At 45.8% G+C, this 24,883-nt stretch overlaps 1 protein-coding gene and 1 gene segment (V, D, J or C); both read left to right on the top strand.

Moving 5' to 3' along the window:
- LOC308351964 (T cell receptor beta constant 1-like) overlaps positions 1–24,883 on the top strand; it is a 186,699-nt gene that overhangs the window by 156,132 nt on the left and 5,684 nt on the right.
- PRSS2 (serine protease 2) lies at positions 14,225–17,527 on the top strand (the record flags this gene model as incomplete). Of its 2 annotated transcripts, none has more annotated exons than XM_080818658.1 (5): positions 14,225–14,328; positions 15,343–15,502; positions 16,343–16,596; positions 16,938–17,074; positions 17,375–17,527. In XM_080818658.1, the coding sequence occupies 5 exons, from the start codon at positions 14,289–14,291 to the stop codon at positions 17,525–17,527; spliced, it is 744 nt and encodes a 247-aa protein (XP_080674784.1). The 2 variants fall into 2 exon arrangements, with proteins under 2 accessions (XP_080674784.1, XP_080674783.1); XM_080818657.1 differs by having other exon boundaries at positions 14,289–14,328; positions 16,289–16,596.

Here is a 24,883-nt window from a genome sequence, read left to right on the forward strand (position 1 = left end):
AAAACAGTTATATAAGATGTTTTGATTCAGTGCTAATTTTTATGTTGTAGAATTCAGAGAAAAGAGTAAATCACTGTGTATTACAATAGTCAGGATTAAATTCACATGAGACATAGGACTTGAGCTGATTTTAGATCAAAATAAAGGCAAGAGGAAGTGTCAAAAGAAAGAAATATCCTGCAATGTTTTTGTGAGAAATCCCACTGGAATGAAAAAATGAATTCTTTCTCTGAGAAAAAGCAGGGATCATAGGTCTCCCAGCTGAGGCCAATGTCTAGAACAGAGAAAATGCACCTTCCCAGAATAATGTTAAATGACAGAACACGTCTACAAACATCTATTTTCAGTGGGCTCTCAGGGTGTCTAGGAGTCCTGTGATTTCCAATAAGGTTTTTATTTCCCACCACAAGCATTGTATCACCTCAGAAGATGAACCTCGAGAGAGGAGAACAGTTACAAGCACTGTGGCTTCACTCCTGGTGCTTCCTGGGACCATTTCCCACCTCAGTGGAGACCCCTGTAGACAGAGAGCCAACCCCAGACCCAGTTTTTGTTCTAACACAGTGGCACTACTAAGGAGCTGTTAGCCAAGCAGAGAGGTGGAACACGTGAACTAAATTGAAAATATGCAGAGACTGAATATCATACATCCAATGAATTATACAAGAGATCTAAAGAGGTTGAAAGGATTGTAGATTGGGGTATGAGGCTTGAGTTTAGAAATAAATTGGATGAAGTGTTCTAAGGAGAGTTCACAGAATACGCTCTCAAAAGCACATAAAATATTAACTAATGTTTACCATAAGAGCACAAGGAAGCATTTAGAAAATGTAAACCATTATTTTGGATAAAGAGACATCACATTAGGATACTGAAAAATTCATAGAAGGAAAAAATGCTATCCTAAATCTTCAAGAAAGCAAGGTTTAAAATTCTGTGACTACAGTAAATATAACAAATTCTTCTGTGTTAAATGAAAATATAAACAGGCTTTACTCGGACATGATGGGGAAGAGGAGATGGCTTCTTAAGAAGCAGGGGCAGTGAAAGGGAAGGAAAGAATATTTCCTTTTTTTAAGAAGAGAACTGAAATAATAAACAAGGTCAATGCTGAGAAGAGAAACATCTCCCCTTTTTTAGACAAGAGTGAGAGCTCCGCGAGTAATTTATCTTAACATACACTTGTGACATACAAGGATTATTATCTACTCATTATAAATGAAGAAGCTAAATTTATTTATTTATTTTATTTTGTTTTATTTATTTATTTATCTGTTTATTTATTTATTTTTTAAATTTTATTTTATTTTTTCAGTGTTCCAAAATTCATTGTTTATGCATCACATCCAGTGCTCCATGCAATATGTGCCCTCCTTGATACTCCCAACCCACGGAATGGGAGAAGATATTTGCAAACGACACTACAGACAAAAGGCTGATATCCAAGATCTATAAAGAACTCCTCAAACTCAACACTCAAAAAACCGATAATCATGTCACAAAATGGGCAGAAGACATGAACAGACACTTCTCCGAAGAAGACATACAAATGGCTAACAGACACATGAAAAAATGTTCATCATCATTAGCCATCAGGGAGGTTCAAATCAAAACCATATTTAGATACCACCTTATATCAGTTAGGATGGCCAAAATTAAGAAGAAAGGAAACAACAAGTGTTGGAGAGGATGTAGGGAAAGGGGAACCCTCTTACACTGTTGGTGGGAATGCAAGTTGGTGCAGCCACTTTGGAAAACAGTGTGGAGATTCCTTAAGAAATTAAAAATAGAGCTTCCCTATGGCCCTGCAATTGCACTGCTGGGTATTTACCCCAAAGATACAGATGTAGTGAAAAGAAGGGCCATCTGTAACCCAATGTTCATAGCAGCAATGGCCACAGTTGCCAAACTGTGGAAAGAACCAAGATGCCCTTCAACAGATGAATGGATAAAGAAGATACGGTCCATATATACTATGGAGTATTATGCCTCTATCAGAAAGGATGGATCCCCAACTTTTGTATCAACATGGAAGGGACAGGAGGAGATTATGCTGAGTGAAATAAGCCTGGTGCAGGAACCTAAATTTAAATAGCTTGCCCAAAGCCCTATAGCTAGTAAGTTAATGGCAGAAATCAGTATTCCTATATAGTTTCCGCAACGATCAGATAATCGAATTCAAGATGGGTAAATTTCCATGCTCATCTGAGTGGGTCTCAAAACCAACCATTAGTATAAAGATATAATTTATACAACCAAAGATTTGGGTCTGTTATCTCTGTACTAGCAGCATACCCGGAACCAAAGACATTTTTTCCTGATGTAGCATAAACTTTCAATATTTCCATCTTGATGTAAAATGAAGAAGTGTTAAGGGAAGAAATGGTATCATCCTATCCATGGACAAGTAGAGACAGCCATAAAAAAGGCCAGTTGTGTTTTTAAGGAACAAAAATCAACTGAAACTAAGGCATATTTTCATTCAATTTCAGAACAGTGTGGATAAAATGATCTTAAAGTGATGCAAGGCAAAGAAAAATGTTAAATACCAAAACAAGCTATAAATAAAGAAATGAGAAACAGAATGGCTCTCATTTCTCAGTAGCAACACTGAATGCCAGAAAACAATGGTGTAAAAAATAAGTACGAAATCCTGATAGAAAATAATTTTCAGCCTGCATTTCTCAACTAACCCAAGCTATCCAAAAAAAAGAAAAAAAATGCAATTTTCATTTCTGTGAGGATCTGAAACCTAAATAAATTTCCATTTATTTAGGAAGTGCCTGGAATATGTGTCTCAACAAACTGCAGGAATACACCAAAAAGAGAAGAAATCATAGGATTCAGGAAATGGGGAATCCAATTCAGAATAACAACAAAGAAAAGCCCCAAGATAAGAACTGAGCAGAACTGGTTAGCAATCAGTCCAGATGAAAGCAGGGAGATTCCAGGGCATATTGTCAAATATTGTCACAAACATAGACTGTGATATGCTAAATGAGAAACTCCTTGGCTCAGGTCATGATTTCTAGGTCCTGGGATAGAGCCCCACGTCAGGTTCTCTGCTCAAGGAGAAGTCTGCTTTTCCCACTCCCTCTGCCACTACCCCTGTACGTGTTCTCTCCCTCTCTCGCTCTCTCACAAATAAATGAGATCTTTAAAAAAAGAAGAAGAAACTTGGATTTTGAGGGGTGCCTGGGTGGCTCAGTTGGTTAAGCATCCAACTCTTGGTTTCGGCTTAGATCATGATCTCAGGGTCATGAGATGGAGCTCCATGATAGAAGCCCAGTGTGGAGCCTGCTTAAGATTCTCTCTCTCCTCTCCTTCTATCCCTCCCCTTGCTCACATTCGTGCTCTCTCTCTCTCTCTCAAATAAATAAATAAATCTTAAAAAAAAAAAAAAAGAAACTTGGGTTTTGAGGTGGAAATAAATAGCACCAAAATGGTGAAATGCGGATAGATATTAAAGATTTTTTCTTAAATTCTTTGTAATACGTAGGACTGGTGAAAGAAAAATTTCAGCACTGTCTTCTAAGTCATGTAGCAGAAATACACAATAAAGATGACAATAATAATATTAAGGATAAGGATGGAGAAAACAGACCCATTTAGTTGCAAAGTTCCATATTTTAAATGATTCTTTTCTGTATGAATTATAAGTAAACTGTAAAAAGGCTTAAGTGAATATGATAATTTTTAGACAAATCACTAAAAAAATTAAAGAGGTCTATCTAAAATGTCAAGAGTTAACAAGAAACTAGAAACAAAAATTTTTTTCAAATAATTATACAGGGTCTATCCCAGGAACAAGTTTGGTCTGACATTCAAAAATCAGTCATTATAACTCACCTTACTAACACATGTGTAAAAACTATACACTTAATATTAGAGATAGGAAAAACATTTAACAAAATTCCATACCCATTGACACTAAAAACACTCAGAGAATTGGGAACAGAATAGAACGTCATCAGTCTAGTGAAAGACATCTGCAAGAAGCCAACAGCTAACATCATACTTAATGGCAGAAATATTAAATATTTTAGCTCTAAGATGATAAACAAGTCAATAACGTTCTCTCACACCACTTCTATTCCACATTATTGGAGGTGCTATGCAGCACATTAAGATAAGAAAAAGATGAAAAGTCTGAAAAGTAAATGATAAAGTAAAACCTTTTAAAAGATGAAATCGCTGTTTACAATTACATACCAAAAGAAACCTATAAAATTATGAAATTAATAACTGAATTTCTTAAGAGCATGGGTTATAATATTAACATGCAAAAATCGATTATATATCTTATATACTTTGGCAAACAAAGGGATAATTAAATTTTAAAACTTGCATTTAAAAGAATGTACGAAACCCAAAATATTTGAACAAATTTAACAAAAGACATGCGAGAGCTGTAAGTTGAAGACAAAAAGCGATACTAAGAAATGCAAGACAAATTTACCAAGTGGAGATATGGGTCATGTTCATGAATTAGAAGAGTGAATATTGTTAAAATGAGTATTCTCCCCAAATTGATCTATAGATTTAATAAAATCCCAATTTTTGTCTCAATTGGATTATTATTATTATTTTATTTTATTTTAGAAACTAAAAAGTGTAATCTAAAATGCATATGAAATGCAAAGGTTCAATGAGGAGGCGGGATCTGGTTGAAGCCTATGCATGATCTTTCAGGCCTCCTCATTGGCAATTGACCCAAAGCGTAGCACACGCAAAGCGTGCTCAATGATGGATGGGGAGATGACAGATAAATGGCGGACAAAAGGAAGTTGCTAGCTTGTGATGCCTTGTGAACAAAGATCCGTCCTAAGGGAAAGGCCACACAGCTCCACTAGGGGGCAGGTGACTTTTTCTCCACATTCTGCAGAAGCTCATCTTCCTACTAGGGGAGGAGAACAGAAATGCAGCAGGGAAGGAAGTACAGGGAGGAAAGAGGAACTCGGGTTTGCCTTCTTCGTGCGTTTTTCTCAAGGAAGGTGAGGGGCTGTCACCTAATGATGCTGCCTTGCCTGCTACTTCTCCTGGGACAAGGTACGAAGGTAATCCCACGGGCAAGTTTGGGGTTAATGTTGATGTGGAATGGAGGAGCGGAGGGTCTGAGGCCATCCATCAGAGGATGAGGGAAATGGATTAGTGGATTCTCACCCAATACCAGTTGGAAAAAACAAAATGGAAGCAGTGCCAGGGATTCTTTGGGATCCGAGGTGACACCGAAGCAAAGAGTGAAGAGAACTTCCTGCATGGGGACGAGCTTATCAGCTAGCACTCTCTCTCTCTCTCTCTCTCTCTGAAACCAGGCTCTGTGTTCGGCACTCTCCTCTCTCAAAAGCCACGCAGGGACATCTGTCAGCACGGGACCTCCATGGAGATCCAGTGTGAGGCCGATACCCAACTCACCTTAATGTACTGGTACCGTCAGCTCCCAGGACAGAGCCTGATACTGATTGCAACTGCAAACCAGGGCATGGAGGCCACTTATGAAAGTGGATTTACCAAAGAGAAGTTTCCAATCAGCCGCCCAACCTTAACGTTCTCCACTCTGACTGTGAACAACATGAGCCTCGAAGATAGCAGCTTCTACCTCTGCAGTGCTGGAGACACAGTGCCCGGCACAGATCAAAGATCTGAGCAAGAACTTCAGCTAGCTCCTCCTCCCCAGTTCCCACCCAGATGAGCCCAAGGCCCCAGACAAGGCAGAACAGTTCGGGAAACCACAGCTCCAGCTGTTTGTGTGCTGATCCGTGGCCTGGGTGTGAATGGGTCCACTAGCCACGGGGAGAGAACCTGCAGGACAGACTGCAGGACAGACTGCAGGATGAACTACAGGAAGCATGGCCACCAGGAAACTGACGATAAAATTTCTTCCACCAGAGTGTTGAGAAGAACTTGGTAAAGACCATTGGATATAGTTTGCCATTAAGTGGCAGGGTCAGAAATGACATTTAACTATTTTATCTCAAGGCTCTATTTAGCTTGCTTTCCATCAGTATAGTTCAGAAGGCTCTTGGCCACTTTGATATCATACTGGTCCATTACACTGATGGCATTATGCTGGATACTCTCAGGGAGCAGGAAATAGCAGTGGTGATGCCTCAGTGTGATGTATGCATGCCAGACCAGTGGAAAGTCTGCAAAAGTTCAGGGAGCTGCCACATCGATGAGCTTTTGAGTAGCCCAAGATCTGGGACATATTGGATTAAACCCCCTAAAGTGAGAGATGAGCTGCTGAACCTCACACCATCTGCCAAGAAGAAAGAGCTACAATGCTTAGTGAGCTTTCTGGACTTTGGAGTTACCACACGCTACGCTGTGGTCCATTTTATGTGTCATCTCTAAGGCTATGGTACTGTGAGAGGGGGTTCTGTAGCAGAACAAGGCATGATTAAAGCTGCCCTGGGCCATGCACCAAGCACGTCCAGGGGTTCTCCAAGTGCCTGTGCCTAATGGGGATCTCTAGGGAGCCCCTGACATTCCCTAATAAGAGAATCACCAAGCATATGCAAAGAGTTTTAGTGCAAAGCCACACTCCTCTACCTGTCAACAACTTTGTTTCCTTTGAAGAGCTGCCCCTAGGTCTTGATTTAAAGCCTTATCATAGCAGTCAGGACGGTGTGTTAGCCGACCCTCAGATCTATAAAGCTGGTCGTGCACAGAGAATTCTGTTATTAATTGGTAAATATGGAAGCCCAGACTCAAGCACAAGTGGAGGAAGGCACTATTCCATTTCAAGAGCAAGTGAGAGTCCGTGGTACATGCTTGGACCCGCAGAGCTTCACTGTCGATCCATACCCAAGGGTGCATGGGGATTTCCTATTTCCAGGTGAAAACGCACCAGCCTGTTTTCTGGATCGGGTTGCATGTTATTCTGGAATCATCCATAGAGTCTAACACAAGTGTGGTTTTGAAAGGGAATGGTGAAGGAAATCCTCTCACGGGCTACAACTTCAGCCTGTGACTCTCGATGTTCACATTTTTTTAGGAGGGAAGATGGCCTGGGGTCCTCTAGACATCTGTCACACAGTCATCGAGACCATTTGCTCACATTTTCCCTCTCTTTGCTTCTGTGCTGCATTCTGGGTCCTTTCTTTGGAACTACAGGCCAGTTGCCTAATTCACCTCAGTTCCAATAAGCCATTCAAAGCTTCAGTCAGTTTTGTTCATTTATATTATATTTTCATTTCTGGTAAGTCTACTTGGCTCTTTGACAAATATGGGCAGTCATTTTAGAAAGCATCTTGCTCCTTGTGTATTTTTAAATTATTTTCTTTAAGGATATTAAGAATCTGCTTGGAATTTTTATCTGTTATGTCAACATTTGATGATGTTTTGTGTCTTTTTGTTTGTTTGTTTGTAGTTTCTGCTGGCTGTCACTCAGAGTGGTTTACTTTTTTACGTATTATATAATTTGATGTTGTGCACTATATAATTCATCTTTGGGAATTCCTTAAAACGTGGGCAAAGTGGAGGTTTTCCAGGAAATATTTACTTTTGTTTCTGTCAAGCAATTGGGTTGCAACAGACCCAATATGGTTTTTTTTAAGGTTTTATTTATGTATTTGACAGACACAGAGAGAGAGAGAGAGCATAAGTGAACAGAGCAGCAGGCAAAGAGAGAGGGAGAAATAGACTCCCCTCTGAGAGGGAGCCTGATGACTCGGGGCTCAATCCCAGGGCCCTGGGATCATGATCTTAAACAAAGGCAGTTGCTTAACCAACTCAGCCACCAGGTGCCCTCCCCCCAGAGGGTTATATTTTCTAATTCTCGTTATATATCTTATCAATACAGTGTCTGTCCCAAACCCCAAATACAGTGTCTGTCCCAAATTTGGAAAACGTACCAAAGGACTGACTTATGCAGTGCCCATGAATATTCAGAGAAAAGTTTTTGGTTTTTTTTTGATCCTCCTCCCAAAGCTAAGACCTAGATAAATAATACTCCTTGTTAACTGACAGTGGGATTTCTTTTTTAAATTTGCCCATTCATTAAGTATATAACTCTTCCTGTGTTCTGGCTTCTTATGCCCCTCTCACTCCTGGTCGTCTTCAAGGTCGGGTGGCTACTGCCCAGATTCTCTGATTCCCTGATTCTCTTGGCCACAGTGATCCAGTCAGTAATCCACGGGACCTGGGCTAGCTTACCCTCCTGCCTCACGTTCCCATTTCCCTAAGAAGCCTGCAGATTCACCTACAGATAAGCCTCAGATTGCCAGCATCTGATATTGCAGAAAAATTGTCTCTTAAGAACCAGTAAAGTATTTTGGGAGGAACTTGGTCTCTGTCATCTGGCAGACCTGAGTTTAAAACTCGGCTCTGCTGGGGCGCTTGGGTGGCTCAGTTGGTTAGGTGGCCAGCTCTTGGTTTCAGCTCAGGTCATGATCCCAGGGTCCTGGGATCAAGCCCCACGTCGGCTCCCTGCTCAGCGGGGAGTCTGCTTCTCCCTCTCCCTCTGCCTCTCCCTGTTCTTGCACACACTCTCTCTCTCTCTCTCAAATAAATTACTTCTTTAACAAAAAATATTTTAAATATATACTTTAACTTTTATGACTATTTCAATATATTGATGACTATCCTTTTTATGAATTTTACCATCAAAACTAATGGCAAGGTAAATATTATATGCTAGATGACAGGGTTGTTTAATTTAAAAGCAATGGCATATGTGTTGATTTATTTCTGTTACAGACTCAGCAGGGAATATGAAAGCCCTCCCTTTACATGACTGGCCCCTTCTTAGTTAGGTCTCAGCTTGGAAACCATCTCCCCAAAGAGATCTTTCCTTATATCTTAGCTAACAGAGCACTTGTCAACCCGGCAGTCACTCACACCTATTACCATTGTATCCTATTTTAATAATACCTAACCGCCACAGTCTGATACAAATATATATACTATATATACATAATATATATATTCTTATTTATTGTCTTCTTCCTGTCACGTTGCCTCCTCACATGCGTGTAGACACACACAAAGATACATATAAATGCCATGAAAGCAAGGACATTTCCTATCTTCTTCATTGCTGTTTCCTTAAAGCCTAGAAAAACTGTAGAGACATTATAGGAATTCAGCCAGTATTTACCGAGAATTACAGACTGAATTGCACTCTACCAAAATTCATACAATTACAGTCATAAGCCCTACTATATTAAGATGTGATTGCATTTGGAGATTTGGGCTTTAAAGATCTAATTAACTTAAAAACAAGGCCATTAGAGTGGCCCTAATCCAAACTGGCCAGTATTCTTTTCAGAACAGAGGAGGACATCCTAGGAGAGCCACCAGGGCTGTGCCCACAGAGGAAAGGCCACATGAGGACAGCGTGAGAAGGCCATTGCAAGCCAAGGAGAGAGTCCTCAGGAGAAACCAACCCTGGTGACCCCTTGATCTTAGAGCTCTAGCTCTCAGAACCAGAGAAAGTCAATTTCTGTTGTTTAAAACACCTGGCCTGTGTTACTTTTTTATGGTAACACCAGCAAACTAGTACATTGAGTAAATAATTATGATTCAAAAGAAAAGAAGAAAATTTGCCAACCAGTGTAGATTTCCTTGGAGAAAAAGCCTACGAAATATTTGACTTTAAACAACGTAAGCACATAACCAAATGAACTGAATTGTCCTAACAGGGACAGAACAGGTGCTTTGACTTATGTTTGAATAGAAAGGTCGCCCAACAATGTGCCAGCTCCCTCTGCTGCATTCCCATGGCTGGGGAAGAGAACAGATGTTATGGGTTCTAGAGACCTAAGCCCAGAACCTGCTCAAATACAGTGGCCCTGCCATGGAGGGTCCTCAGACTGGAATGGTATTGGTGCTTGTATAGACTGAGCATTCAATGCTGAGCCTTGGAAGCCATCTGGAGATCCTCCGGGACAGGTTGGCCAATAGGAATTGGACTCACCCGTGACCGCCTTCCATATGGACAACACATTCTAGAGTCTTTAGAAGCCAAATGAGTGGAGAGAGGCCAATGGACTAATTGGATTTATTACTGAACTTGGCTTATGGAGCTCAATCTGGATCTAATATGATTTAGAAAAATAAATATACATGTCATTTATTAAACTCTGAGTATCATGGAATAAGTCAGGGCTACTGCAATAATTACAGCCCACATGGGTATTGCTCTTGGACTCTCTCCTGCCTTTCTTCCACTAACTACCCTCCAGAAGATCCTGGGGCCACTTAAGCAGCTCTAATAGGCCCAGGGAATGGGACAAGGAGTGATGGAGATGTGAACAGAAAGACCGTTACATTACGGGAACCAGTCTTCCGTCAGAGAGTGTTAAAGCCTCTATTGCCAGACACTTCCCACTCACCCCTCAAGTCTGAGGCAGAGATAAAATATGCAAATGGAACTTTGCACTGGGCACAAAATTGCCTGTCTTCTTTGGCTTCAAGCTGGGGAGCAAGACGACGGGGAGAGGAAGGGCAGATGCCCCCAGCCCATGCCCACACCTCTGTCTCAGTGTTTGTGGGTTTTGGACCACACAAATCCAACCTTCACTATTCAGAGTCAGTGACTCCCAGGCTCATATAGACAAGAAAGCAGATCTTACTGGACAAAAAGAAATTGTACCATGGGGAAAACATGTAGTTTAGAAAAAAAAAAAAAAAAACAGAGGAAAGGAGCTGGAAGTTTGGAGAAAAGCTTGGAATTTGACAAGGTGGTTGAAGAGGAGTGAAGAACACTGGGGCCCAAAGTGGAGTCGACAGTGAGCGAAGGAGAAATAGAGCTGGGGGTGGGGTGGAGTGGGGGATGGGGAAAAATTGTTTAAAAAAAAGAAGACAAGTAATTTGGAATCTGACCAAAATCTACTTTTTAGACCACTGAGAGGTCCAAAAGCCCCCAGTGTGGAGAAACACGATGGGGAATGAACTTAGCTTGAGTACGGAAAGGGTCTGATGTCAACTCCACGTGCATCAGCCAGGTGACCCGGGAGAAATCACTTAACCTCTGAGCTTCAGAATCTTTCTTTCTTTGCTTGCTTCAAGTTTTTATTTACATTCTAGTTAGTTAACATAATAGGATAATATTGGTTTCAGGAGTAGAATTTAGTGATTCCTCACTTACGTACAACACACCATGCTCATCACAACAAGTGCCTGAGACAGCGGGGTCTGCTGCCTCCCTCATGGGGCTGCCCTGGGGATCAAACAGAAGAAGGGAAGCTGAGTGTTCTCTGATAGAAAGCAGGCAGGCTCTAGAGTCAACGATCATGCTGAAATCCCATCTCTACTACTTACTGGCTATGGGACCTTGAGCAAGTTACTCCACCTCTACGAGGCTCATTTTGTCATCTGTGAAATGGACAACCTCAAGGGTGATTGTTAAAATAAAGTGAAAAAAGATCCATGAAAGACTTGGCAATGTTCGGTATAGTAAGCATGAAGAAACCGTTCACTATTATCATAATTAAAAAACCAGTGGTGGGGCGCCTGGGTGGCTCAGTCCGTTAAGCAGCCGACTCTTGATTTCAACTCATGATCTCAGAGTGCTGGGATTGAGCCCCGAGTCTGGCTCTGCTCTCAGTGAAAGTGTCTGCTCCCTCTCCTTCAGCCCCTCCTCTCCCTCCCTCTCTCTCTCTCTCACTTACAAATAAATAAATAAGTAAATAAATAAATATTTTTCTTAAAAACCCAGTGGTTTGATAGGCTATTTTTTAATGAACTACTAGAATGTCTTGAGAAATGGTTCAGAACGATGATCATAAGAGCTGCAGAGACGTACCCCGTTGAACTTGGGAAAAGGTAGACCCGAATCTACCCTACATGTCTGAGCCTAAAACGTGACGTCATCATCTCACTTAGAGCTATTTTCTCTGCCTTTAAAGTGATTCCTGCTGCATTCAAGAAAACCGACTTCACACTATGTTGTGGGTATAACAGTTTGTTCTGAGGAGGAGCACAAAATATCAGGCCAAAGCTAGTCTTCAGGCTTTAGACACAGAAAACCCTCAAGCTCTTGGGTGTTCCCTTTTAGACAGAATCAAAGCCACAAACACCTGTCCAAAAATTTCCTCCCTATTCCCCAATTTCCTATCTTCTACCAAGGATCACCTCCTCATATGCTCCCAGGGTAACTGCCCAGGGAACTCTGCTATGTGTTCCTCTCATCTGCTACCACAGGACTTCCTGGGACTACCCCATGACAATGGGGCAAATCTAAGTACCATATCTAGTGACATTACTGGGAAAGCCTCTCTTATGAAGACTCTACAACCTGAGTCAGCTACCCCTGAGTGCAGAGAGACATGTCATCTGTCCCTTGGTTGTAGCCTAGAGTAGACCAGGGCCATGGCAAAGTCAAGCTCTGAGACCAGGTACCAAGTGGAAGATACATTCCATCTTCTATTCTGCCAGGGGGCCGAGCATCAGGAGGAACCAGGAGGGACATTTTGTTCTCTGGGAACCCCTGGCTTGATCCCAAATAAACCTTCTCTTATATGGCACCTGTACCAATTCCCAAACTTCCAATGCTGTCCATGTCTTCCGGTAGCCTTGAGGCCACCTCTGCCATTTTTAGCTCTGTAATCGTGACCAAGACAGAACCTTGCTGGTTCTCTGTCTTTTCCTCTATAAATGGAAATAATTTCGTTCTGCATGTCTCACAATTAAAACACTTGTGAACAGTCAAATTTGAAACTCAATGCCAATGAAGATCAGCATACCACTGTTTGTGTGTGTGAAGGCTCGTTAAAAGCTGTCAGGCACGGTACAAATATAGCACCTTCCCCCGAGGTGTGAGCCCATCAGGATGAGAGGAGGTGCCATTGGAGAGGCCAGAGCTCTGAGCAGTAGCTGTTCTGTTGTGAGGACGCCAGCCTCCAGCCATGCCAAGCACTGAAGAAGACATCCTATGGGCCCCTCCCAACCCCGTGAGCCCCACAGGGACATTCTCCCCAGCTTCTGCTAGTTTCCATTTACTTCATTCACCCAGCTTACTTCCCGTCTCATAGCCAGACTTCTGAGCCTTTTTCACTTTGTTCATCACCTCCAGAACATGTACTCATTTCTCCCTTTCAGAGAATTCAAAGGTGGACTGTGCCCTCTCTGGCCCTTCACCACCCTGGAACTCAGAGGAGCTGGGAAGGGGAAGCAAGACATAGACACTCGCTCCACCTCTGTTTCCCTCTGGTCCAGTCGTCCCTCAATAAATTACAGGGTTGTGTCTTGGTGGGTCCCAAATTAAGGTCATTTCTGGGAAGATTAACTCTGTACTGAGCCCAGCACAATAGTCTTACTGCACCTAAAATAGAAAATTCCAGAATTCCCCCCTTTCATTGTTCCGAACGATCACCAAATACTCCATGCTTTCACTCCGTGCTAATCTCTCTACTTACGGCTGATTCTCTGATCAGAACCTAAACTTTCCATTTTTCCAGACCCTTTCTAATGTGTGGTCTGGAGCATACAATCAGAGCTCGGGCTGTCGGCGCTTAGAAGGTGGGGACAATTGATTCACCACTGGTACAGACTCCCAGGGCAACAAGGAGGCTGCTCAAAAAGAACCCAGAACAGTGCGAGTGATGAGAAAGATGAATATCCTAATAGAGGGGAAGAGGAAGGATATAGTTTTGGGGCTTCCATCCTCCAAATGTATCAGGTAAATGTCCGCTTAACTTCTCTTTCCAAGGGCTCCTCTCCGCAAGAGTTGGTGGGAAGGAAAGCCGGCTGAAAGCCCAGACTCCCATGAAACTCTGCTTCTCCCTTCTCGTCACCTCTTGACAGTGGGATCCTGGTTCCCCAAAGCCTTGGAGGTGACCTTTTTGCCCAGTGGTTTCAACTTGGGAGAAGGGTCTTCATGCTTACAGATATAAGACTTCTCTCCCTTTGTGGGAGAGCAGCCAAGTTCTAAGCCCTTACTTAGAGTGAGTTAAATAAATCTTACTTAGTTAAATAAATCTTACTTAGAGTGAGTTAAATAAATCATGTCAGAGGGCCCAGGCTGTTCCTCTACTCATCTCAGGCTAAGAAGGTCCAGCTGTGACATACGGGGACTTGGCTTTTCCCCCTCACCCCAGAGTCCTCCCAGGACTCAGCTGGTCTTCCTCTCTGCTCTCACAAGGTAAGTTTTCTTATCACTTGTGGGTCACGAATCCGTAGATGACCAAACACAGCAGAGCTGATACAAGGCTGAGGAAGGGAAAGCTACAGGTGTATTTGTCTGGGAGGAGCAGTGACCCTCCACCCTCACGTTCACCCTCTCCCTCACCTTGGGAGCTATAAAGGCTCTCCACCAGCCACTCAACTTCTATACTTCTGCCATCATGAATCCACTCCTGATTCTTGCTTTTGTGGGAGCTGCTGGTAAGTTCATGCATGACTTTGGACCGCACTTGACCCCCTCCTGACCGGGATCTCTGCTCCACTTTCGCTGCTCTTCTGTGTTTACCTGGGCTCTGAGAGTCTGTCTCTCCTGTCCAGCAGTCCTCCTTCCCATTCTTGGGCTCTCTGTAAGCCTCACTCCTCCCACTTTGTGCTGACCCCATTCCCGACCCTGACATTCATCCATTTATTTTGAGACTTTGTTGGGTGAGGCTATAAAGGGAAAGCAGGTGCAGACGGTCCATGAAATGAACCAGGAGTCTTGAGGTTTAGTTCCAGCAGTGCTGGGATAGCTCCCCTAGAGGTGTTCTCAACCCCAGGTACGCCTAGGGAAGCTGAAAGGACACTCAAGCCAGAGTCCTAGCCCTAGAAATTCTGATTTCATCGGCCTGGGGTGTGACCAGTGCATTGAATTTTTAAGTTCCCCAAATGATTTTAGGATCCCCACGTGGGCAGCCAAGGTTGAGAATCACCATTCCTTTGGTTCATGAGTTGCCCTACCTTTGTCCTGCCTAATGGGTCTGGGGGCTCCTGTCCCCAGGCTCACCATGCAGATTTTTAGCGATTGGAAAAGCTGGGTACAGCCAGGGCTACTTAGCCAGATTTTCCTAGCTAGGCCAACCCATCCTGACAATCTGGGGTTCAAATAGCCATGAGGAGTACACCAGTGGATAAAGAGAAGCACCGAATGGATGACAAAACCACATTCAGACCCATGTCACACTGAGTGCACTGTGAGGGCATTGTCTGTGTCCTCGCCCTGGAGCCACCAGTAGAGGTCTGTGCCTGAGCCCCAGCGGGCTCTGCAGACACACCAAGAGACTCAGGAGAGCCCCGTGCTGTGACACCTACTGAGGATGGAATGCTCCCTGCCAGACAATCTGCCATCTCAGTGCGTGTTGAAGACTTCTAACCCACATGCTCCAGCCAGGGGACTCCGGGCTCCACCTGCCCACACCTGCTGAACTGGCTTTTTCCTTCCTGTCTCCATTCAAGTTGCTTTCCCCACTGACGATGATGACAAGATCGTCGGCGGCTACACCTGCGAGGAGAATTCCATCCCCTACCAGGTGTCCCTGAACTCCGGCTACCACTTCTGCGGTGGCTCCCTCATCAGTGACCAGTGGGTAGTGTCTGCAGCTCACTGCTACAAGTCGTAAGTGCCGTGTCCTCTGGAACCCTCTCTGAGAGCTGGGGTCAGCCCGGGGGTGCAGAGGTTGGGGAAAATGGCTGGTCACATCCAAAAACCAATAGATGAAAGAGCAAAGGCTGTTTCAGAAAAGGGTCAGAAAAGCAGGGAGGGACTCTTGGGGTGGTGAGGTCCAAGGGGGAACGCAGCAAGGACCTCGCACGAGTAACCTTGCCAGTTGGATACACACCAAAACTATGTAAGATATGTTAAGAAGAAATACTGCTGCCTGGGTTCTATCCCAGGGCACTTAGAATTTTCAGGAAGAGGGGTCTGACTATTGGTGAGTTTTTAAGGCTTTCTACCTCTGGTGACTGGACTCTGTAGCAGAGCTGAGACTCACTGCCTAGACCAAGGGTTCTCAAACCTGAGTGGGCATCAGAATCACCTACAAGGCTTGCTATACTGAGGACCACTGGGTCCCACACCAGAACCTCTGATTCAGCAGGTCTGGGGTGAGAACTAAGACTTCGTACATCTAACAAGTCTGAGGCTGCAGGTCCCAGGGCAACACCTTGAGAATCACTGGAGTAGATCATACAGGATGATGGCACTCACCAGACCCGGGAGGGGGTGAGGGAGGGCAGCTGGAAGAGCAGGTTGAGGGGCAAGCCTCCTGTCATCCCCCTCCATGACCGCCTGCCTCTGAAGGAGAAAGTCCTTGGTCCCACCCCTGTACTGACCCACTACCCCTCTCCTGCCAGGTGATTCTGCCACACTCCCACCCATGATTAGGGAGCTCGAGAACCCTAGAGAAAAGCGGGCATATAGAACAAAAGGGTTTCCCCATGCTTGTCTTCCCAACAGCCGCATCCAGGTGAGGCTCGGAGAGTACAACATCGAGGTCCAGGAGGGGAATGAGCAGTTCATCAACTCGGCCAAGGTCATCCGCCACCCCAGCTATAGCAGCTGGTCCCTGGACAATGACATCATGCTCATCAAGCTGTCCTCGCCTGCTGTCCTCAACGCGCGGGTGTCCACCATATCTCTGCCCTCCGCCTGTGCAGCCGCTGGCACCCAGTGCCTCATCTCCGGCTGGGGCAACACCCTGAGCTCTGGCAGTGAGTGGGACCCTCCATAACTCATCCTTAACTTCCCCACCTTTCCCAGAACCAGGCCTGCCCCTGAGCTTGGACCCCACTACATGCAGGCCTGGGTCCTCGAAGGAGGCAAAGCTTTAAGGAGTTAACCCCCTAGAATCCAAATAGGGGACAAACATAGCACTTGTTACTGTCCCAATGAGGGAGGGGATCAGCGGGAATCAGTCTGGAAACAAAAGCCATAGTTCCTTGCTGAAGCTTTTACGTTCTTGGTGTCCTCGGTGTTCAGCCCTGGATTGCTGTCCCCCACCCTGGCCTGACTCCCACTCCTCGTTTCCTCCCTCTCTCCCTGCTCCTCCAAGCCAACTACCCCGAGCTGCTGCAGTGCCTGGACGCCCCACTCCTGAGTCAGGCCCAGTGCGAAGCCTCCTACCCCGGCCAGATCACGAAGAACATGGTTTGCGCTGGCTTCCTCGAGGGAGGCAAGGACTCCTGCCAGGTGACTTGACTCCTCCCACGCTGAGACCCCTGCCCATACACATGGCCTCCCGGGGAGCAGGATTTGAACACCCAGGGCTGTGGGGCTGGTGCAGGAGGGTTTCAGGCCGTGGACTTCTACAGAAGCGAGGACGGCTAGGCTGCATGGCAGTCACCCCCTTCAGGAGAATGGGCCACCGTGGGAGACCTCCGGAGCCACAGAGCTGAGCGCAATGCGATCTTTAAAGGTTCAGCTGATATAGCGTTCTGTTTGCCCTTTTTGCCTTCTTTATAAAACTTGTCCCACCTTCTTCCTTCCCAGGGTGACTCTGGTGGCCCTGTGGTCTGCAATGGAGAGCTCCAGGGAATTGTCTCCTGGGGCTATGGCTGTGCCCAGAAGAACAAGCCTGGAGTTTACACCAAGGTGTGCAACTTTGTAGACTGGATTAAGACAACCATAGCCGCCAACAGCTAAAGCCCCCCCAGTCCTTCTGCCATCACTATGCTAATTAAATGCACCTGTTACAACTGTCTGAGTTTGTGCCTGCTCCCTCCAGCCACTACCCCCTGGGAACATCCTCCCAGCTGAGGTCATACAGGGCTCTATCCCTTAAAGATGAATAGAGTGCCGCAGTTCCCAAAATGTGTTCCATGGAATACTAGATTAGCAGCGTGTGAAGAGATGTAATCCAAAAAATAATAATAATAATAATAATAATGATAATAATAATAATAATGAGCAGGGTTTCATGGGGACTATTTTCAGAAAAAAAAAAAAAGACATTTTAGAAGGCTGCATTGAAAACGTTCCTTGAGGGACGCCTGGGTGGCTCAGTTGGTTAAGTGGCTGCCTTCGGCTCCGGTCATGATCCCAGCGTCCTGGGATCGAGTCCCACATCGGGCTCCTTGCTCAGCAGGGAGCCTGCTTCTCCCTCTGCCTCTGCCTGCCTCTCTGTCTGCCTGTGCTCACTCTCTCTGACAAATAAATAAATAAAATCTTTTAAAAAAAAAATAAAAAAAAATAAAAACGTTCCTTGACCTTGGAACTTCCCTGGGGTCTGGAGTGCAGTGCCTACCCAAGGCACAGCTTGCATGACCTCATCACCTCCTGTGGCTCCTGAGCTAAATCATTTTGGAGACACTCATGCTGATCACCTTGGCCTCTGCTGAGCCCCCCTGTACATGTACTCTTTCTAGCCCAGTGTGTACTCCCTCCCGGCAGCCCGCCCTGGGCCCTCTTTCCCACAACCTGCTCATATGTCTGAGGGAGACAACGCAGCAACCTGGGTCTCTACCTGTTATACTCCTTCGAAATCTGCCTCTTATTCATCCCATATAATGATACCAATGTGTGTCTACCACACTGAGCACTTTCCAGACATTTTCACATTTAGTTCCTTCACTCTGAAACGGTTACTATTCCAGCAGCACAGACAAGAAAGCAGAGGCTCAGAGAAGGCAGTTAGCTTACCAGATCCCTCATGCAGCAGATAGTAAACCTGCGGTCTGGCTCTTCACTCGTCTGACCCCAAAGCCGGCCACCTCTTTGCCCACCCCCCATCCCTCCTGCTGCGGCAGTGGGTGGAGATGCTGCCCAGCCTTCAGCTCTGCTCCTCTGTGGCTCTCCAGGCCATTCTCTGCCTCCCTGCAGTTCATACGGGCTCTGCTCCCTGGCCCTCTTCCAGCTCTGTCCTCAGAGAGATGCTACACGTTTCATCAATTTCCGATTCATACTTTGCCTGACCTCCCACAACTCCCGAAACAGAACCTGAACTCCTTATCCTGCAGATGAAAGGCTCTTCCTTCTCTGCCCGTCCTTCCCTGCAGTCCTCCCCTCTCCGTCTCTTCTCCAGTGCTTGGAAATCCCAGGGGCTCCTCCAACCAGCCATGAACCTCACACCTTTAGCCCTGGGCATTACTGGTCCCTCTGGCTTGACCCCCCTCGCACCTGCTCCTTCGGCCTCTTCAGAAGAGTCATTTCTGATTCCTTCTGCCCTGGGCTCCTCCTCCCCACCCCTACGCGGGCCCTGTTGGCCCCGTGGTCCGAGTGAGGAGCCCTCCTCTTGAGGGTGCTCACGCTGCTGCCACAGTCCTGCTCCTGCTGCCGGGTAACTATGGATGCGTCTACCGGGCATCCAATGCTGAGCTCCTTAGGCAAGAAATCTTGTCTTGCTCATCCTGGCATAGCTAGTGATTAAACAATGCCTACAATATAATGAGCAGCAGTGCAATGATTGAATTATTAAAGTAGGAGCTAGGACCGGAGGGAAATGTATGGAAGACAGAAAGTACCTTCCGGAACACCGGTTCTCCAAATGTGGACCCTGGCCCGGGGGATACCAGAATCACCTGGGAATTTAGGAGTAGTGCCAATTCCAGCGCCCCTCCCAGACCTACTGAATCAGAAATTCTGAGACGGAGCCCGGCCACTTGCATTTTCCAAGAATTCCACATCATTCCGATGCACACGGAGACTTGAGAGCCATTGCCGTGGGCGTGTCCCTCGGCTGCGCTCTCTGTGGAAGCGGCAGCCGCTCACGTTTTCCCTGTTTCCGGACACCACGTGTACTTGATTTCGATCTCTCAATAACTCCCTAAGGTAGGCGGTTTTGTTATTAAAGAGGCATAGCAGCTTGTCCTGGGCCTCACTGACCGGACTGGAGGACCGGGCAGTCTGGCTCTGGGAGGTGGGCCTCCCTGAGGGGCGAGGCCTCCGTGACCCCGACAGAGCCCCGGACTTCAACACTGAGGCCCGGGTGCTGGTTCCAGGTCTGTCACCTGGGACACATGTGACCCAGGCATATGACTGGGACAACCAGCTTCTTCCGTTGCGGTTCATCTGAGGAAACTAGGAGACAAATTTGGGGTTTAAATGATTCTATGAATGTGCTCCGAAAGTTTCAAGAAGGGGCACCTGGGGGTCTTGGTTAAGTCCCCGACTGGTGGTTTCGCTCAGGTCGTGATCTCAGGATCCAGAGATGGAGCCGGGGTGGGGCTCCACGCTCAGCCGAGAGTCGGCTTCCCCTCTGCCCCTCCCCGCCACAGACACGTTCTCTCTCTCTCAAATAAATTTTAACATCTTTAAAAAAAAAAAAAAAAGTTGCAAGGGTTACAGACATATGAGATGCAATTTGTGTACATCCTTCCCACGTCTCAGACTCGGGAAAAGCAGGCAGGTAACACACTTACCCCCTGCGGAGTGAGGCGGGGCGGGGGGGGGGGGATGGGGGGGTGGGAGAGGTTCCCTCCAGCACCAACCACATTCTTCTCACGCCTTCAAGTGGCAACCGGAGGTGGCAAAGATTTAGGTCTAAAATAAGTTAGGAAAGGCTGCCCCCTGCTGCCCAAGATGATGAAGATATTGAATGAAGATGATGACTGATTCCCACCCCACACCCTGCCTAATTCCTATAGGGGAAAGAAGAAAAGCTGTGTGTGCTCCTGGGCACATGGACGGTGTGAGTAGCAAAGATAGGACAAACTCCAAAACTCCATCAGGATTGAAAGTACCTGTGACACCAAGGGGCACCTGGGTGGCTCAGTGGGTTAAGCCTCTGCCTTCGGCTCAGGTCATCTCAGGGTCCTGGGATCCAGGCCTGCATCAGGCTCTTTGCTCAGCAGGGAGCCTGCTTCCCTCTCTCTCTCTGCCTGCCTCTCTGCCTACTTGTGATCTCTGTCTGTCAAATAAATAAATAAAATCTTAAAAAAAAAAAAAAAAGAAAAGAAAAGAAAAAGAAAGAAGCTGTGACACCAAGACAGAGTGGTATTCTTTTAAGGCCAGCTGGGTTGAGGGTCCCCAGCCAGATGGTCAAAAGGAAACTCACTTAGAGAGCAAATTACTGATAAACAAAGGGGTAAATGCCACAGGAAAATGTATGCAAACAGATAAAAATAAATCATTACATTGAAGAAAGTGTTCCTCAAGGTGGGAATGGACAAAAGAGCAAGCTTGTCACTTTCCACTTGGTGAAAGCAATTGATGACCCTTTATCCAAGCAATGGCAGATTGTTGGAGGATCCCCACTATTCCTGAGTAAAATGCACAGACTTTTTCTTTTTTCCCTAAATTCTAAGAGCCACGTTGTTGCACCCAACTCATGACACCACCAGAGAGCACTCTGACGTTCCCCACGGCTGACACTTGTTGGGGGGTGAGGGGATGGCAAGCAGTGGGTCCCAAGCCCCATGTGGAAACGGAAATACCCAGGGTAATTTTGTGCTTGATTATTTATTTAAATGCATATCGATAAACCCACTACTAGAGATTTTTAACGCAAAAGATCTTGAGGACTACTCAGAAATACGCATTTTTCACAAGCTTCCTGAGTGATTGGAGACCAGATAAGCATGAACTGATCTTTTTTGGAAAAATAATGACTTTGTGAATTAAACAAGTAGGTTTTTTTTAGAGTAACCCATTTCAAAGTATTACTTAAAACAATATTTTGTGGGTATTTTCTTGAAAATTTTTATTAACTTAAGTTTAATTTTAAATAGATAATATATGGCTCAAAAATTGAAACAACACAGTAGAGACTAAAACTATTTTTACTTCCACCTTCTTTCTACCTCCTCCACTCAGTCTTAGTAAGCAATCATTTTGATTAAGTTCTTTTGTACCCTTCCGGTGTGTCTTTGTGCAGAACCAAGCAAACAAATGCATAATTCTTATGTTCTCCTTTTACTGGACAAAAGGTGGTGTATGGAAATGCTGATAGGCAACTTGCTTTTTTTTTTTTTCTTTCCCCAGTTAACAGTATATATCTTAGCTTTCTAGAGCAGGGAAACATTTGTATTCTTTTTTAGCATTGAATAATATTCCATTTTGTGGATGTATCACAGGTTATTGATGCAGACCCTTCTTGATGGGCATTTGAGTTTTCCTGATCTTCTTGCTACCCCAGATAATGCAATTATTTTACAAACATTTTTTTTATTTGTATGCAAGAATGATTATAATTATGTAATAATATAATACATAATACAATATAATGATTATAGGATAAACACCCAGATGAGGGATTTCCAGGTGAAAAGGTAAATACATGTGTAATTTACATAGATATTTCCAAATTGGTCCCCACTTAGGTTGTTATCATTTTCTGTGAAGTGTATATTCCACTACACACTAGCTAATGGTCTTCTTTAATTCGATGTTGTCAGTCACTTTGGTGAACAGAGGTATTTCGATGCAGTTTTCATTTGCAAGATTTTTTGCCTATGGTGAAACACCATTTGCATTTCTTTTTCTCTGAACCATCTGTTCTTTGCCACTTTCATTGTGCTGCTGGATTATTTTCTTCCTGATTTCTAGGAGTTCATCATATACTGGGGAGATCAGCCCTCATGATGAGGATTACAGATGTTCTTTCCATATTGTCATTTCTCTTTTGATTCTGTGTATATTTTTCCATGAAAGTGTGTCATCATTATGTAACGAAGTTTGTCTTTTTTTTTTTTTTTTTTCCTCCTAGATTTAAGTCATAGTTTGAAAGGCAGTAAAAGGAAGCACTATGGAGTAAATGAGATCTAGGCCACTCAATTGGAGGTTACATTTCAGGGTCATCTTGTGCAGGAAAATAAAACACGGACAGCAACTTAAATGTACCTGCCCCTCAGGGAAAAGAGGGGAAGGCAGTGACTATGATCACATTTCAATCTGCCTGTGACTTTATGTATGCAGCTCTCCACATCCACTTCCCCAGATCCCTTTTCCTAATTGATGTCTGAAGTCCACAAGCAGAGAGACAGGCTGACAACACACCAGTGCTCCCACACCTGCACCCCCTTGGAAATACTCTGAGCTCTCAGCTGTCGTTTGGTCTCTGCCTAAGGAGCCCTACCCCTGGGTAGCTCATGTCAGTTCCCCTCCAGACCACCCTAGAGGTTCAGAGTTGGCCAGAGGGACGGTCTGAGTATTGAAGGATCCCATTCCCAGATGAAAGATGTGGTCTCTGGGTGACAGTCTCAGGGGCAGGCCCTGGGTAGAAAGGGGGCTGGTGCTTCTTGGGAGGGTGTCTCCCCACAATGAGTGATGAGTTTACAGAAGGGCGGGTCTGGGGAAACAAGCCCCTGTGGCAGCAGCCTCACAAAGACACACAGCTCTGGGGAGCCAAGAGCGACCTGAAGAAAGGGCATGGGGGTGAGGAGGGGCCCCCCTCCCAGCTTCATCTGTACCCTGCCACCACCTTGCAACATGGGGCGTGATGTCACCAACCTGCCCTCCAATGCCCTGGAAGGAGCACCTGCTCGGGTGGTTTCTTCCAGGCTCTGATGGGCAGAACCCTGGGAGGGGGCGTTTTTTGTACAAAGATGTAACATTGTGGGGACAGGGGGCCACGGTGATTCAACTCTATGGGAAAGCTTTACAAAAACCTTTCTGCCTGTCCCCAACCCCAATTTCTCCACTTTTCTCCTGGGTCACGGGCCTGAGGGTGGTGTGAGTCAGAATGTTCCACCCCACCCCTGTTCACATGTCAAGCCAACACCATGAACAAGGACAGGCTTGGATCAGGACTGAAGCTTGCAGGCAGAGAGCCCAGATGTAAGAAGAAAGCCTCACTGGCACCTCCGGTGAAGGACTCTGGGAGACTCCTTCATCCTAAACCCCACAGAACTCAGGGCAAGGTCAGTGGGAAGGTGCATGGGAGGTGACCATCCTATAGAGAAAGAAGCCAGAAACGTCCCAGCCCTTCATGGATCTGGCCACTGGCTCCAGGACCTGCCCTCCTTTCCAGACACACATCCTTTCGGTGGACCCTCAGGAGGAGTCGAGAAGGTAGTGTGGGGCCCGCTGGATAGGCGCTGGCCGTGTTCTGTGGCCCCAAGAGTCAGCTGGAGCTGTTCTGTGCAGTAGGAGGGGCTTTCTTATACCAGAGTCCTCCAGAAACCAACCAGGGCCCCATTTTCTTTCCATGCCTCAAATTTGTTTGTTTCCCTGCCCCACATCACTGTGTGAACACTGAACTTTTCTTTGGAGAAGGCACCAGGCTCACAGTTATAGGTAAGACATGCTCTGGGTGTTTCCAGGTCCCTTGTAGGTGAAAGCAGGTCCAAAGTGCCCATTTTAGAGTGGCCATATGCTGATGTGCTATGATTTTACCTTCGGCGCAGGGACCAAGCTGACAGTTGTCGGTAAGGTTGGGGGCTCTCCAGGCAGGGTGTGATGGGGACGATTCTATCCTGGGAAATGGGTGAAGGAAGGGATCACCCAGGTCTTGGGTCCGGGTCCCAAGATGTCATCCCAAGATGTCTGGAGATGTCATCTCCACCTTTGGGAACCAGTAACCAGGAGGGTCCTGGTCTGGGCAAATCCACCCAGCCACCGGGGTTGGGGGGTTCTTCTGTAAACTCAAAACTGAGCCTCAGTGGTTAAGGCAGAGGAGAGAAAGGAGATGGTACTGCTCCTCTGAGTAGTTACCTAACAGAGGGAAGCCTAGAGAAAGCCCAGAAGGAAATTAATGAGTGTTGACTTTGGTCTGTCTCCTTCACTGACTTGCGCTCTCTGTAGCGGCTTCATATCTTTCCTTGCTCCGGACTTCGTACGAGGCCACACTGTGGCTCCTTGTTTCTGACTGTCCAGGAACCGAGGCAAGCCCTGGAAGGGAGTGGGGGGGGATATGAAGCGGGGCTGGGGCTCTGGGAGGGAAGAGATCCGTGAACGCACCAGTCTGTCCCCAAATCCCGCTGAACTCGGCAGACGGAGGCGGGGGAGGTTCTGAAGTGGATCTGGGAGGCTGTGCTTTTGAAACACCCTTCATTTTGGGGAGGGGACCCGGCTCACTGTTGTAGGTAAGTGCCTCAGGGCGGAGGGCTGGGAACCCACAAGGAG

Source organism: Martes martes (assembly GCF_963455335.1).
Source record: "Martes martes genome assembly, chromosome: 11".
In the NCBI taxonomy this organism is placed as follows: domain Eukaryota; kingdom Metazoa; phylum Chordata; class Mammalia; order Carnivora; family Mustelidae; genus Martes; species Martes martes.